This window comes from Euprymna scolopes, chromosome 40 (assembly GCF_053919585.1).
Source record: "Euprymna scolopes isolate OS-2025 chromosome 40, ASM5391958v1, whole genome shotgun sequence".
Lineage (NCBI taxonomy): Eukaryota > Metazoa > Mollusca > Cephalopoda > Sepiida > Sepiolidae > Euprymna > Euprymna scolopes.
The window spans coordinates 17175079-17192459 of NC_136521.1; the positions used below are offsets into that span (position 1 = coordinate 17175079).

The 17381-nt window shown below is 31.4% G+C and overlaps 1 protein-coding gene across 1 annotated transcript; it reads right to left on the reverse strand.

Moving 5' to 3' along the window:
- Nucleotides 1-8268: 8268 nt before the first annotated feature.
- LOC145265328 (S-crystallin SL20-1-like) lies at nt 8269-15050 on the reverse strand. The gene is made up of 6 exons (XM_080121097.1): nt 14918-15050; nt 13371-13466; nt 13052-13167; nt 10090-10143; nt 9856-9963; nt 8269-8433 (listed from the first exon to the last, which is right to left on the reverse strand). Exons 1-6 carry the CDS (start codon nt 15048-15050, stop codon nt 8269-8271), a joined length of 672 nt encoding a protein of 223 aa, XP_079977223.1.
- Between the last annotated feature and the right edge of the window lie 2331 nt (nt 15051-17381).

Sequence of the window (17381 nt, forward strand, 5' to 3'; positions counted from 1 at the left end):
TCTCTGATAGACTCATAAGAGTAGTGGTAGATGGACAAAAATCGGAGGCCTGCAATATAAATGCTAGAGTCCCTCAGGGGTCAATCCTGGGCCCAACTCTCTTCCTGATCTACATCAATGACTTCCCTAAACACATATTTAAATCATTCGTTGACATCTATGCTGATGACACGACCATCTACGGCAACACATCAAAGGCTGTAAATGACAAAGTTCTCTCTGATTCGCTCTCCTCTGATCTCAAGCGCGTGGTTCAGTGGGGGAAGACGTGGCTGGTTACCGTTAATGCATCTAAAACCAAACTCCTATCCTTACATCATCAACGCTCTGATCCCCATCTGGCATCAATTGTGATGGATTGATCTCGTCTGGGGGAGGCCCCGTGTTTTGACAAGCTTCTGGGCTTGACCTTCACTCCTGATATTAAATGGAACACGTACATCAAGTCTGTTGCCAAGGTCGCTGGAAAGATGGTGGGATCCTTCTACCGCTCCAGAAGATATCTCACTACTGATGCAATTCTCTATCTATAAAAAAGCCAAGTACGTCCAAGGATGGAATACTGTTGCCATATCTGGGCAGGAGCTGCTAAAAATAGCCTATTCTGCCTTGACAGAGTACAAAATAGACTTCGTGGGTTAGTGGGGGATGCCCTTTTCTCTTCCCTATCAACCTCTCTCTAACAGAAGAGACGTTACGACCCTGTCTTTGTTTTACCGGTATTTCCATGGCAAGTGCTCGTCTGAGCTCCAATCTCTGGTCCCCCCTCGCCAATCTTTTACGAAAAACTTCCGTCTAGCTGAAGCCACTGTCAAAAATTTTCCCCACTCTCGATCTGTGCCTAAATCAAACCGTAGATTCCATGAACACAGCTTCTTTCTTAGAACAGCACGCCAGTGGAACTCTGTTCCGTCTGCCTGCTTCCCACCTGACTACAACTTGGATGGCTTCAAGTCCAACGTTAACAAATTCCTAATGAACCGCCCCCTTAAGTAAACATTTCATCAAATCTCCACACTAACGTAATCTACTTGCAATAGCCCTTATCTCTGAGTGGCTTCCGGGCCTTGATAAGTGGTGACCACTGTGTAAAAAAAAGCACCCCAAAACATTGTCAGTATACCCGAAAACCAAGAATAATTGGCATGTCGAATGTGAACGTTGAGTTGGACGTAAAACGAAATTTTAATTTCCGTTCCATCTTTAAAACAACCGTAAAACAGAGCGTTCTCCGCAAGTTTTAGTTTGATTTGGGGAGGATTCCATGTATGAGCGTTTACTGTAGGTCTGTAGTCTTACTATATTATTAAGACATAGTCCAGATATTCGTAGGTTGTCCAAAACTTTCTACCGCTATATTACCTACTGGGATATAGCCAGCATTACCTTTACTCCAAACCGTTGTCCCTCAAATTTGTATAACCTTTAATGCGCATTTATGCACAATAACTTAATCATTCTTCGTTCACAGAGATCTGAAAATATGCGTCGCTTAGATCCACGTTCAAGTAAAAGTCTGTTCTCCATTTTGATTTGCTTATAGTTTTCCTGGCTTAAGCAGCAAATAATAGTAATCTTTTTTATGCCTGGTTCAATTCCGTTGAAAATTTGCAAACACCCGAAGTTTTTTCTTTATTGTCGGTGAATATCATACTTTATATTAATCTATTGATGACGCTTCGATTTTCTTAAGTTTTTTTCCAATTCTAAGTAGAGTGTTTTCATCTGGAACGAACGGAACATTTCACTTTTATTTGAAATTTGGAGGTTTCCTCAGTTTCGTAATCACGTTGTTGCATCAACAAAATCTACCAGAAAAAAAAAGTATGCAAAATCTTCAATTCATTTTTAAAGTTATTTGTGGAATCTTTAGATTGATATTCTGAAAAAAAAATCAATAAATCCAACCGTTGGAAATTTTCCATCAAATCAGTGCTAATTAATTACTCAAATAATTTTATGATTTATAGCGTTTTTACCTCAAGCGTGAATGCCATTATCAGTTTGCGCTCGAATTTTATTTGCCTTCGAATTTTATTTGCCTTCGAATTTTATTTGTTCTCGAATTTTATTTGTTCTCGAATTTTATTTGTTCTCAAATTTTATTTGTTCTCGAATTTTATTTGTTCTCGAATTTTATTTGCCTTCGAATTTTATTTGTTCTCGAATTTTATTTGTCCTCGAATTTTATTTGCCTTAGAATTTTATTTGCCTTCGAATTTTATTTGTTCTCGAATTTTATTTGTTCTCGAATTTTATTTGCCTTCGAATTTTATTTGTTCTCGAATTTTATTTGTTCTCGAATTTTATTTGCCTTCGAATTTTATTTGTTCTCGAATTTTATTTGCCTTCGAATTTTATTTGGTCTCAAATTTTATTTGTTCTCGAATTTATTTGCCCTCGAATTTTATTTGCCCTCGAATTTTATTTGTTCTCAAATTTTATTTGTTCTCGAATTTTATTTGTTCTCGAATTTTATTTGCCTTCGAATTTTATTTGCCTTCGAATTTTATTTGTTCTCGAATTTTATTTGCCTTCGAATTTTATTTGTTCTCGAATTTTATTTGTTCTCGAATTTTATTTGCCTTCGAATTTTATTTGTTCTCGAATTTTATTTGCCTTCGAATTTTATTTGGTCTCAAATTTTATTTGTTCTCGAATTTATTTGCCCTCGAATTTTATTTGCCCTCGAATTTTATTTGTTCTCAAATTTTATTTGTTCTCGAATTTTATTTGTTCTCGAATTTTATTTGCCTTCGAATTTTATTTGTTCTCGAATTTTATTTGTCCTCGAATTTTATTTGCCTTAGAATTTTATTTGCCTTCGAATTTTATTTGTTCTCGAATTTTATTTGTTCTCGAATTTTATTTGCCTTCGAATTTTATTTGTTCTCGAATTTTATTTGTTCTCGAATTTTATTTGCCTTCGAATTTTATTTGTTCTCGAATTTTATTTGCCTTCGAATTTTATTTGGTCTCAAATTTTATTTGTTCCCGAATTTATTTGCCCTCGAATTTTATTTGCCCTCGAATTTTATTTGTTCTCAAATTTTATTTGTTCTCGAATTTTATTTGTTCTCGAATTTTATTTGCCTTCGAATTTTATTTGCCTTCGAATTTTATTTGTTCTCGAATTTTATTTGCCTTCGAATTTTATTTGTTCTCGAATTTTATTTGTTCTCGAATTTTATTTGCCTTCGAATTTTATTTGTTCTCGAATTTTATTTGCCTTCGAATTTTATTTGGTCTCAAATTTTATTTGTTCTCGAATTTATTTGCCCTCGAATTTTATTTGCCCTCGAATTTTATTTGTTCTCAAATTTTATTTGTTCTCGAATTTTATTTGTTCTCGAATTTTATTTGCCTTCGAATTTTATTTGTTCTCGAATTTTATTTGGTCTCGAATTTTATTTGTTCTCAAATTTTATTTGTTCTCGAATTTTATTTGTCCTCGAATTTTATTTGCCTTAGAATTTTATTTGCCTTCGAATTTTATTTGTTCTCGAATTTTATTTGGTCTCGAATTTTATTTGTTCTCGAATTTTATTTGCCTTAGAATTTTATTTGCCTTCGAATTTTATTTGTTCTCGAATTTTATTTGTCCTCGAATTTTATTTGTTCTCGAATTTTATTTGTCCTCGAATTTTATTTGTCCTCGAATTTTATTTGTTCTCGAATTTTATTTGTTCTCGAATTTTATTTGCCTTCGAATTTTATTTGTTCTCGAATTTTATTTGCCTTCGAATTTTATTTGTTCTCGAATTTTATTTGTCCTCGAATTTTATTTGCCTTAGAATTTTATTTGTTCTCAAATTTTATTTGTCCTCGAATTTTATTTGTTCTCGAATTTTATTTGTTCTCGAATTTTATTTGTCCTCGAATTTTATTTGTTCTCGAATTTTATTTGTTCTCGAATTTTATTTGCCTTCGAATTTTATTTGTTCTCGAATTTTATTTGCCTTCGAATTTTATTTGTTCTCGAATTTTATTTGTCCTCGAATTTTATTTGCCTTAGAATTTTATTTGCCTTCGAATTTTATTTGTTCTCGAATTTTATTTGGTCTCCAATTTTATTTGTTCTCGAATTTTATTTGCCTTCGAATTTTATTTGTTCTCGAATTTTATTTGTTCTCGAATTTTATTTGTTCTCAAATGTTATTTGTTCTCGAATTTTATTTGTCCTCGAATTTTATTTGCCTTAGAATTTTATTTGCCTTCGAATTTTATTTGTTCTCGAATTTTATTTGTTCTCGAATTTTATTTGCCTTCGAATTTTATTTGTTCTCGAATTTTATTTGCCTTCGAATTTTATTTGTTCTCGAATTTTATTTGTTCTCGAATTTTATTTGCCTTCGAATTTTATTTGTTCTCGAATTTTATTTGCCTTCGAATTTTATTTGGTCTCAAATTTTATTTGTTCTCGAATTTATTTGCCCTCGAATTTTATTTGCCTTCGAATTTTATTTGTTCTCGAATTTTATTTGTTCTCGAATTTTATTTGCCTTCGAATTTTATTTGTTCTCGAATTTTATTTGCCCTCGAATTTTATTTGTTCTCGAATTGCATATTTTCTAGTTGACCCTACTTGATCCTTATCATAGGTGCCGTATTCTGTTACAAAAGTAACCTCATTGTTCGAGTTGTAGTTAAAAGTCGATTGTGTATTCGAGCCAGTTCGTTTTGTAAGATAGCACACCATCTGTGTCATTTGCCACATATTTAACAATTTTAATCAAGTTTTTTTTTTGTTATTGTTAAGTTGGTGGTAATGCAGAGAGTGATCCGCGCTATTTTTAAATCGTATTTCCACGTTTAATTAAAGTTTTATATGTTTTTTATTCAATTGTAAGGTTAAAGTACAGAATAGGTACAAAACACCCTCCCCTCCCCATGTTAAGAATGGCTTTTTAAATAATGTTATAATTTCAGCACGGATCACTGTCTGCATGAGTACCGTTAAGTTTAAACAAATAACTTTTCTTTTTTGTGTAAAATGTTCCTTCTGTATTTCTAATCTTTCTGTTTAAATTTTTTTCGATGTTCTGCATGTAAATGCTTTTGTTAATTTTTCTGATGATTGAAAAGCTCCATGTTTACGTTTTTGAAATCCTCTATTTTAATCGCATCATTGAAATAATTGATTCTCATTGTACATATGTACATTTATATTCACACATTCGTTGTTTTTACTTATTGTGAGATAATTTCATAACTTATTGATGAAAAGAAAAAATAAATAAAATAATTCGTACCCTATTTTTTTCTGAATTATCGAAAGTAAATCGACACACCATTCTTTGTCCTTTTATTTTAATCCTCTTGACTTAAAACAGCTCATCCGTTATTTTCGTTTCTTTTTTTTTTTGCAGAATTAACACTTGGTAAATTATTACTTTTTTAGAATTAACACTTGGTAAATTACTATTTTTTTTGCAGAATTAACACTTGGTAAATTATTACTTTTTTAGAATTAACACTTGGTAAATTACTATTTTTTTTGCAGAATTAACACTTGGTAAATTATTACTTTTTTAGAATTAACACTTGGTAAATTACTATTTTTTTTTGCAGAATTAAGACTTGGTAAATTATTACTTTTTTAGAATTAACACTTGGTAAATTACTATTTTTTTTTTTTGCAGAATTAACACTTGGTAAATTATTACTTTTTTAGAATTAACACTTGGTAAATTACTATTTCTTTTTTTTTTGCAGAATTAACACTTGGTAAATTATTACTTTTTTAGAATTAACACTTGGTAAATTACTATTTTTTTTGCAGAATTAACACTTGGTAAATTATTACTTTTTTAGAATTAACACTTGGTAAATTACTATTTTTTTGTTTTGCAGAATTAACACTTGGTAAATTATTACTTTTTTAGAATTAACACTTGGTAAATTACTATTTTTTTGCAGAATTAACACTTGGTAAATTATTACTTTTTTAGAATTAACACTTGGTAAATTACTATTTCTTTTTTTTTTGCAGAATTAACACTTGGTAAATTATTACTTTTTTAGAATTAACACTTGGTAAATTACTATTTTTTTTGCAGAATTAACACTTGGTAAATTATTACTTTTTTAGAATTAACACTTGGTAAATTACTATTTTTTTGCAGAATTAACACTTGGTAAATTACTACTTTTTTAGAATTAACACTTGGTAAATTACTATTTTTTTTGCAGAATTAACACTTGGTAAATTATTACTTTTTTAGAATTAACACTTGGTAAATTACTATTTTTTTTTTTTTTGCAGAATTAACACTTGGTAAATTATTACTTTTTTAGAATTAACACTTGGTAAATTACTATTTCTTTTTTTTGCAGAATTAAGACTTGGTAAATTATTACTTTTTTAGAATTAACACTTGGTAAATTACTATTTTTTTTTTTGCAGAATTAACACTTGGTAAATTATTACTTTTTTAGAATTAACACTTGGTAAATTACTTTTTTTTTTGCAGAATTAACACTTGGTAAATTATTACTTTTTTAGAATTAACACTTGGTTAATTACTATTTTCTTTTTTTTTTTTTGCAGAATTAACACTTGATAAATTCAATATTCTTTAAACTTCGTGCTGTCTTGTTAGCCAAATAAATATATATCTTCACTCGGTACCCTTTGTTCAAAGCATGGTCGTTATAATAATGTTTGTGATCATCAAACAAAGATTCCACCCCAGAAAGATGAAGATGTGACACAAGGTTGCAAGGTGACGATAGACAAACCAGTGTCCGTAAATCTCTCTTTTTCTGTAATCTACAGAAAATCTCCAAATCTTAGCAAATCTTAATATTTTCCTTTCGACTATAAACTTAATCGTTGCTTAGTTTTTAAGTTAATTGTTCAGTTTTGCCTCCCACCTATTTTCACTCGATAACTTACTATGATAATTACATTCCTAGATGCTAAGTCAGAATAAGTTTCACATCAGCTTTTCTTAAAGGATTTATCGTTTTCCAAGTATAATTTTCATAAGTTATTTTATTTTAAAGCAAGTTTTATTTAATGTCTAGCATACAATTTTTCTTTTTCTAGGAATTAGATATTCTTATTCAAATGTTAAAAATATGGTCGATGCAAGAATACCCACATCCTAACTAACCTTATTATTTTCTAGTTCCAATATGTTTGTTCTTTGTATTCTTTTCGATGTTAGAAAATACAATCTGAATGAATATTATGAGAAAACAATCGGAATTAAACATCATATACCTTCTGTCTAGCGTATCAAAAATGTTTATATAATCCACTTTTCAAAGGTCATTAAAGTTGTCTAGTTTCCATGAAATTCTAGGCTTCTAAATACCAATTTTGTTAGTCAGACAGTTGAGGTCATTTTCTGCTCTTAAGTTGATTTTTTAAGAAATACAATTTTATAATGATGTTTTTATGCTTACCAAACTTGTTCAGTACACATTCCTTAGATAGTTTTGTAGTTGCAAAATTTAAACATCTTCTTTCCCAATCGGATATAACTAATATTTATAGATTAAAATTCACACATACAAAACAATTTAATATTTTTTATCTAATATTCCGTTATCCTTAAATTCTCTCTAAATGCTTAGATAACAATATATTTATGTTTCCAAATCGTTTTATTGCTAATTTTTATTATTTGGATTATTCGAATTGCTGTTCTTATTTCAAGCGATATTATCACTGCGTTTTGACTTATGTAACCTGCAAAATGCTTAAGTTGCAGCTTTAGAACTTGGTAATTTTGTTCAGGTGACAGGTGCACGGTGACAATTAAGCAAGAAAACAAGAAAGCAATGTAACATCTATTTTAAGAGATTCAGCAAATAGTCAGAATACATTGTGATGTCATAATAGATGGTCTCCTTTTTCTCATTTCATTCTGTTTCTTCGTCTCTATCTTTTTCTCTTCTATCTCTTTCTCTTTTCACTCTCTCTCTCTCTCTCTCTCTCATTTTCTTCATCCTTAGTCGTTACTTTACTTATTTTAATTACTTACATGATTGCGTTTTTCATACTTCTCTTGTCAGGTGTTCTTTTATTATGTTATTCGACGTTTATCTCACTAACACAGTCACGTACAATTTGAAATGTGCACGATAACAAGCAAGCAAATAATATCATTAAAGAAAGATACAAAAACATTTTAGAATTAAAAAAAACAACTGTTCTTTTTTAGGATTTTTTGCTTTTATTAAAAATGTCAAACTCAAATTATTGCTCTAATTAAATAAATTTGTTTATCAAAATAATATCTGCAATTTTTGTTGTCTTTACCAGCAAGAGTTGCAACGACTCTTAAAGTAACCGGCCATCTTTGGGTAGTTGTAGAAACGGTTGTAAAGACCCATCATTCTTGGGTAGTTGCTGAACATGTTGGGGTAGGAATTGTACATCATCTCCATGCAACAGTAGAACATCATGTCACACCACATCATCTGGAAGAAAAGAGAGACGAGGATTTATAGGTTAACTCTGTTAAATGTGCATGATACGCGTAAGCTGCCAAAGCGGAATTTATACAAGATAAGTCGAAGCGACTTCATCCGAAAACTAAACTCATAATCAGTTCACTTATAGCTTGTATATCGGTGTCAGGGGAAAAGAATGTGTTAGATTTTAACCGTTATTACAGGTATGTCATTCCCTCTTACATACAGCGCCTTGTCTTCCCAAATTACCCAAATTATGAAGAGTCTAACTAGGCTCAACAATGTTTGAATTCAGTCATCTTGCGAGAACCGCTGTGTCGAATTTTTTTACATATATATATATATATATATATATATATATATGATGAGAATAATAGAGACAGTATACTGACGAAATATAAGAAAAAAGGAATAAACCGAGGTATGTGTCTATCAATGTTTCGTCTTTATTTCGTCTTTATTCAGAGGAAGTCTCGAAATAAAGACGAAACGTTGATGAATACATAACTTTTATATAGCAGACTTAGTGACGCGATACCAATGTAGCAAGCCAGCTAGTATATATATATATATATACATACATATATATATATATACATATATATATATATATATATATATATATATATATATATATATATATATAAGTAAAACAAGAATCATGTGTTACATGGATTTTGTTTTATTCGACAAACGCAAATATGCATTAAGATCGCATATAGAGTCTGCAAGCTGCAATTTTATGCCCGGTTCGTTTTTTATTATTTTTCATCTCCTACCTCTATTCACTCGTTGTTTTTTTGTTTTTTGTTTTTTTATGACATGTGCAATTTTGCAATTTATCATTATAATAAATTGCAATTTCATTTAATGCCGTGACCAGCAAATTCTAGCATTGCTACAAATATAATTTGCTGATTTGTTTCTGTCCTCTGATGAAAGGAATAACAAGAATAGCATTCTTTGAAACTCCGTGGAATAAAGACTTTGTAAATTGTTTTCGGAGTATTCAGTCGAACAATAAATTTTGATGGTAAAGTTCAACTTAGTTTTAATCTCTTTTCACTTACAAACCTATTTTTTACTCTTAAAGTTTAATAACTACAAAAACGGGAGTGATAGCGTTCAGCCGACAATTTGTGCTCCAGAATTGTATTTTTTATTATTCTTAATACTGTTTTACCAGCAATGAAACATGGCTGTACATTGGCGTCCGGAGCGCGCTTTGTCATATTTCCATATACATAAATACACTACATAACCACACACACGCACACACACACACACACATACACGCATATATATATATATATATACATGTGGAAACATCAACGATATAACCATTAGGCATGCATATATATGTGTGTGTGTATTTGTGTGGCCTTTACCTAACTCCACTGACATATATCAAATCTTCTAAAAACGTACCTGATCTCCCATAAACCACATGTTTCCGCCATTGCGCATGCACAGAGTCCTCTCCATGAAAGGCATGATCCTGTTGAAGCTGTTCATGTATCTCCAGTACATGTAGTTCTGAAATGAAATATAGATCCGCATTAAACGTTGTTTTTGGTGAAACTTGGATTATATCATTCCACCATAATTAGAATTTCCTCAATTCGATTTAAATGTTTGATAAAAACGTGAAATAAAACTTACATCGTAATTGCCGCACATGCTGTCACCACCGAATCCCCAATCGTTCATGTTGTACTGTGGGAAAAGAGAGAGATTTAGAAACGTTTGTGATAACGATTAGAATATATTAATATTGACAAAAGTGATTAATTAATGAAAATACGTTTCGTTTTTTTTTTATCTAATCGACTCAATGTCCTATGGCAAACTAATATAGCTTTGCCTCTTCCTCTTTACGTATTGATACCCTCTCTCTGTCTGTCTCTCCTCTTCGCATGTCCCTCATTCTGTCAAGGTATGTTCTCTCTCTCTCTCTCTCTCTCTCCCTCTCTCTCTCTCTTGCGTTATATTCATACACAATTGGTGTTCATATGTCGGATAGCGATTACATTAGCTAATATTAATCTTTACTAGGGTTGAACAAAGTGCAAATCGAAGTGACACTGCGTTCGGGAAAGAAACCAATTCACACAAAATATAACTGAGACCTGGAAGTTATGTTTAAGCTTCAACATATCAAAATAGAATACAAAACAAAATATGTTATTCCCTATCATGTCAGAAAAATTGATAAAACAAGGAAATCAAGCTTTCAGGTCAGACTGTCTATTGAAAGTTGTTCATGACAACTAGGTAAATATGTATTAATCGAAAGGAAAACTTTGATAATAGCTAAGATAGAAAAACCCACAAAGATCTCTGGGTGCCCTGTCCACTGATTTATTCCTAATAAGATATTTAACGAATTAGCTGAAAATAAAATACTGTTCTCTCTCTCTCTCTCTCTCTCTCTCTCTCTCTCTCTCTCTCTCTCTCTCTCTCTCTCTCTCGTATGTGAGACATTTCTCTCTAGAATTAACTTATTATTAACGTCTTCGTTTGCCTATCATTTTTCTCCTCACAGTTGTGGAAAACTCACGTCAAACGAATATCGAGAAACACGAAAGCACCACAATCTCTAACTCTGTCAACTGATCTCACACACGTTTCACACAATCTCAAAAAAGGATTAATTAACAAAATTAGGTTTCCCTTTATTACTAACATACAACCACTTACGAAGGGTCAAAGATTACGCATTAAATGAGTGTCAGGTGGACGGTGACACAACACTCTGATGATTTTAATGCTGATATTTTCTTGAAAACAACTGTTAAATTCAAAAGGGCGGTTCATCAAGAAGTTATTTACATTGCATTTGAAAGCGACTATGTTGTAGTCATCTTGGAAGCAGCCCCTTCGACACCGTGTCCCAAAACCTCATAACCACACAACCACCCATGATCTCAGTTACTGACCTCAGCACTTTGCTCGCACATGGCCCAATACCGAATATCGCAGCCGCTAACACCTATCTGTTACTACTAAAACTTTCCACTCCCCATCTATCTCCAACAAGTGTTCCACTTACCCTCGCTGAGGATGCCGGTCCGAACCGGTGGGTACGTTACGAGTAATACTTAGTGGACCTATATCAATAATTTCGACTCCAAAACTTTATATATAATATATATATATATATATATATATATATATATATATATATATATATATAATGAATAAACTATAGTTAAATAAAATATGGGCCTGAAAATTTTTTCCTCAGACAAAAACATGGCTGACGAGAGCCTAACATCATTTACGTTTTACCATTAACTGGTCCCCTTTATGTTGGGCTTGAAACCGACGGTACCAATTTTTTTCTGAACTTCTGTACAATTAAATAAATAAATATTAAGCCCTTATATCTAAAAAGTTTTTCTTTATAATCGAGCACTTTGTTGGAATTCTTTCCCCCAAAAACAGTAAACATATATATATATATATATATATATATATATATATATATATATATATATATATATATATATATATATATATATATAATCAGACAAAGATATGCTTGTATGTATTATTGGGACTTAATCAATCACTCGTAATGGACTGATCTAATTACGAAAAACTCGGAGTCTAATATTGTCGTTGGGAATTATTACAATTCAAAGCGAAACTACAGACTAACTGAACGGACAAAAAGTTCCGATAACTTTGTGTATTCACTTTCTTGTACAATATATTCTTTTCTGCCTAAACCTATTGCTCGAATTTTCCTTTATTACCCTATCAAAGGGCCACAACAGTATATATATATATATATATATATATATATATATATATATATATAATCAGTTCAATGTATTGAATTAAAACACAATATTTTTTCCAAAATTACTCAATGCTTATGTAGAGATATTGTAAATGAATGCAAAAATCCACATTTACACTTTTTGTTTATTTGTAACCGTCAGTTCTCCTCGATCTGCTTCGAGCCACAGTTTACATTTAACTGTGCCAGACTAGCCACTGTCTTGAACTCTCGCAAACTTAAAACTTACTGTAAAAGGTCCATAATCGTCGTACACTATTGTAAAACTCATTGTCACTCTTAAAACTGCTCGTAAACTAACTGCAAATATATTGACTTCAATTATTTGCTCCTTTTGTTCTCGTCGACGGTCACATCTTGATTAACAATCCTATTTTAGTTTCCTTTGGTGAACGACTTTCTACACTTTTGTTATGTTGATAAACTTATTTCCTCTTTCTATTATATTCTCTTTTTTCATTCATTACTCTTGGGAAGAACGTCAATAAGACCATACATTGTCCCCGTAGTCTAAGCAATAACAAACAAAATTAATGTGTATGCATTTATGAGCGATAAAACATCTAGTAACCCTGACGATATTACGTAGCCTAATTGGAAAGGGCACTAAATTACAGTAATTATTATCGCGGTTTCGAATCTTGTCAAAAGTACAGCCAACCTGCAGGGCCGCAGACAGCGAATTCATGTCTCTATATGCTATTTTATAAATTAATAAAATCTACATCTTAAAAATTGCTATTAAAATTACAATTTTTCCTAACATGTTTTTTAAAAGATTTCTTTTCAAATATTTACTAAAAATAACGAACTCACCCTGAAGTTTCCGTTTTTCCAGTGGTAGTATCTCATGTAATCGTCCATGATTTCATAGAAGCAATCACAGATATAGTCACACCTGAACATGTCCATAGAGTTATTGGGATAGAAATCTATAAATATCAAACGTGAATAGTTTTGTCAAATAATGTGATACAAATGAAAATCTCATTTTAAAAATTATTAATAGAAACATATTTTTGAAATATTTGTCATGTGAGCAAACAAAAGATTGATTTTTTTCATGACTCAATGAAAATATATTTATATCGTTAAATATTAAAAATATCCGAATTGTATTGTAAAATGTACTTACTGAATTCACGGGCCATGTATCTGCAAATAGCCATTGTCTCGGGCATCATGTAGCCATTATCCATCTGAAGACAAGGGAGGTAATTACAAGGGAAATCTACAAGAGAGAAAACAAATGAATATAAATTTTGGCAATTAAATCTTGAGGATGCATATTAACGTCAATCGAATTTACTTAGTTAAATCTAAATATTAATGCAAATCGCCAATAACTAATGAGAACTTTGGATATCATAATTAGTGTCGTACAGGACAGCATTTCCTACCAAAATCTTAGTTAATTAAAATGTTTCGTACAAATTAATTTTGTACAACCGTCGATAGAAGGATGAATAATCCTGACACACCCTTGCGTTTTTAGGTGTTTCAACAGTAATCGACTTTAGTAAATAAACGGATATTTTTTACCCCATCCCTAGAATTGATGACAACTGAATGAGGTGACGGAAAAATAAAATTAAAATTAAAATAACAAGTTTTGCTCCGAAGATGTTTTGGATATAGAAAGTATAAGCGTCTTCTTCTTCTTCTTCTTCTCCTTCTTCTTCTACTTCTTCTTCTTCTTCTTCTTCTTCTTCTTCTTATTATTATTAATGCTATTATTATTATTATTATTATTATTATTATTATTATTATTATTATTATTAATGCTACTATTATTAATGTTATTATTTTTATTTTCTACTTCAACGAGGTCTCGCCCAATCCCTGTGGTTAATACTCTAAAATAATGAAAATGAAAAACCAGTTCTTACCCTGAAGAAGATATTTGTGGATAGATAACTTCTCTCCTCTTAAAATATAATTATAAATGATCCAATTCATTTTACAATTCAATCATTTTTTGTTTCATTTTTTGTTGTAAATAAAAATGCATTTTATAGAAAGTTTGTTTAATAATATTTTATATGACTTGGTGATTTTTTATGCTGTCTTTTAAAACGACTTTCTATTCTATTGTCCTTCTACTCTGTTATCAATTGAATGTATCTATATAATTATAAAACTCAAATGACCTTGTTTCTAGTTTACGACATCCGGTTGCGCATGCGCGCATAACGTGTGCACTGAAATATTAACGTTATTATTTCGAAATTATTATTTAACATGGGAAGAGTGGGGTTTAAAATAACTTAAACGTAATACAGAAATGAACGATGTAAAAGAAACAAAAAAAACAGAAGATCAAAATTTGTATTTAACTATAATATGTATTATGGTATCTGTTCAGTGCACATTTATCTATAAGTATGGCGAACTACTTATAATTCAGTAACTATAATTTTTTTTCCAAAAATAATCAATTATAATAAACAGAACGACTCATAGAAATCTATCTATATTCTTTTTTCATTTTAATATACTTTCATACAAATGTTTATGTTATGTCAAAAAAAAACTATTTTCTTTACGTCACAAGTGTCACGCTCATACATGAATTCCATAGCTAATATAACATACTGACCCAACGGGTCAGGGGTAGTCTAGTATTTTATAAAGTAGTCAAAAAGATAAACAAAAAAAATAATAAAGAAATCAGTTTCTTACCATTCCTGCAACGATCCCAGTCGGAGAATTCGTATCTCTTGTCCATGTATTTGACGCCGGCCATATGGAACATCATACGCATGCACTCGGCACGGCCGCGGCCATTAAAGTAATGGAGGGTGTAGTTAGGCATGGTGGAGTGGTTTTTGGATCTACCAAAAAGAGAAGAACGAGCTGTTGTGGTTTGAGCGACTGCAAGTCTTCTCAGATGACCGAGATACAAACTAACCGCGTATATATATATATATACTCCCGGGTTAATCAAGTTGTTAACGCTAATGAACAGGCGGGCGCTTACCAAGGACGCCTATTCAATATTGCCACTTGATGAACTTTTATTCTGTGCCGAATTTACGAACTTTAAAAGTACAAATTCTTCACACTAATTATGGATTGACTTTTATCTGTTTCGATGTACTTTATCTCTGGTTATTTAATCGGTGACCGACCGCAGAGATTGTGACATAAACTGAAGTTTTGACAATTAAGCACTGTTTCCTGTCTTCGAGGTTTTGCTTGTTTTGAAGTCAGCTTTTATCTTCTTACATAAGGTCGTTTCATTCTATCTTTGGAGAAACGTTATTTTTTTTAATTAAAGAATATATCCATTCAGCTATGGATTATATTAAAAAACATGAAATGTAGGTTTTCCTCCCAAATAGCTCTAAAGCAATGTGTGATTATCTGTTGTTTTTGTTTTGTTTTGGTTTGGTTTTTTTTTTTTTTTGTTGTTTGTTTTAATAACTCTATTGCATTGAATTCAAGTTTCCAAAGAGACTTCTACCTGTTTATGAATCTTTTATTTAAGTATTTCTAATTTTTATTATTTGTATTATTTCGACTACTGCGCTCACCTTAAGAGTCATTTGCGGGTGGGAATGCTGCCTACGATTTTCACGAATAAATTTGTTTTTTTTTTTTATCTACCTCCCCCAAATGAAAACGTGTTGCTCTACTCCGATATACGTTATTTAGATGGGGATGTTGGGGATGACTATTCTGAGTGGAGGTTAGTGGTGTCTATTCCGAAAGCCATTCTTAACATAAAGAGTTTCTATCAATCTAAACAGTTCATATGCAGTGAGAATCCTTAATTTCTAAAAGAAATTGTTTATACTTTCTATTCTTATTCTAATGGACGATTATTCCTAATTTTATTATTGTATACGGATTTACGCATTCCCTTATTTGCTTTTTTCAGATTCAAACAGTATCTGCAGATTATAAACAACAGTAGTTAACTTTTTGCGAGGGGGGACTTCCACCGGGCAACGCAAGTTAACGGGTCCTGCTAGGTAATTAATAAAATTTACATCTTAGAAATTGCTATTAAAAGTACAATTTTTCCTAACATGATTTTAATAGATTTCTTTTAAAAACGTATTGAAGGATTTTGATCGGAGATATTTAGTAAAAATAGCTGACTCGCACACGGTGTTTCAGTTGTAACCTCCGACATTCTGTAAGTGTATCCTATCGAACTCAAATCTTTCTGCCGAATTCTGGAATTTGCAAGGAATTTCGAATGTAAACATTTATTTAATCCACGAGTATAGCATCATCTCGATCCACCATACATAACAGAGTAGGAGACTTAAATAATTCGCAATTGTATTCAGAGTATCGCCCGTCTTGAATCTCCAGACGAGTATGACTAAAAATTGAATTTTTATTTAGTATTTCATCCTTTACGCCACGGATAAGATACACCTGAAGAAGGTCGGAACCTGCACCGACCGAAACGTTGTAAACCCAAGATGAGATAAGTAGCTTGAATAATCCAAATAGTGGAGATGTTTGTGCTTTCAGTCATTTTCACTGTTTACTACATTCTATATCTATTTTCTATATATTCCAAAATTATGTTTATATTCTACGAAAAAAAAGTATTCCCTTGGTCGGTGTTGGATCTATACTCAAAATTCAAAATGCCTCACTTTAAGAAATACACATAACTCAGAGATGACGTCCTGACCGGAAACCATGGCTTCCACTTTGGACTTTAGTAGTGTCTATTACTCTGGTCAGTGTCTTTCCAAACTAGGTCTTATTCGTAATCGAGATTGCAATTTGACGAATTAAGGGGATAGTCGGAGTTGCTCGATTTGATGAAGTTGTGGAAGTTTGGAAGTTCCTACATAGTCCCCACATAGTTATTCCTGGGTGTATTGCATGTGTGAAATAAACTTGCGAATGTGGATAGGGATAATGTAAATTAATCACTTATCTAGAGTCAAAATACCAAGAATTCGCGATCTGGAGTAAAAAATGACGGCGAATAAATTCTATTTGATCAGGGATAGAACCTAAGGAGGGATGTTCTTGATTCAGTGGGATATAACCTTGAGCCATCTCTATTTACTTTTTCTGTTTTCTTGGTCGGTTAAAGTTCACATGTTCTATGTGTGAAAACTTGCAATTGCTTTTTAAATCTATGCGCAGAAAGAATTATAATTAAAACCCA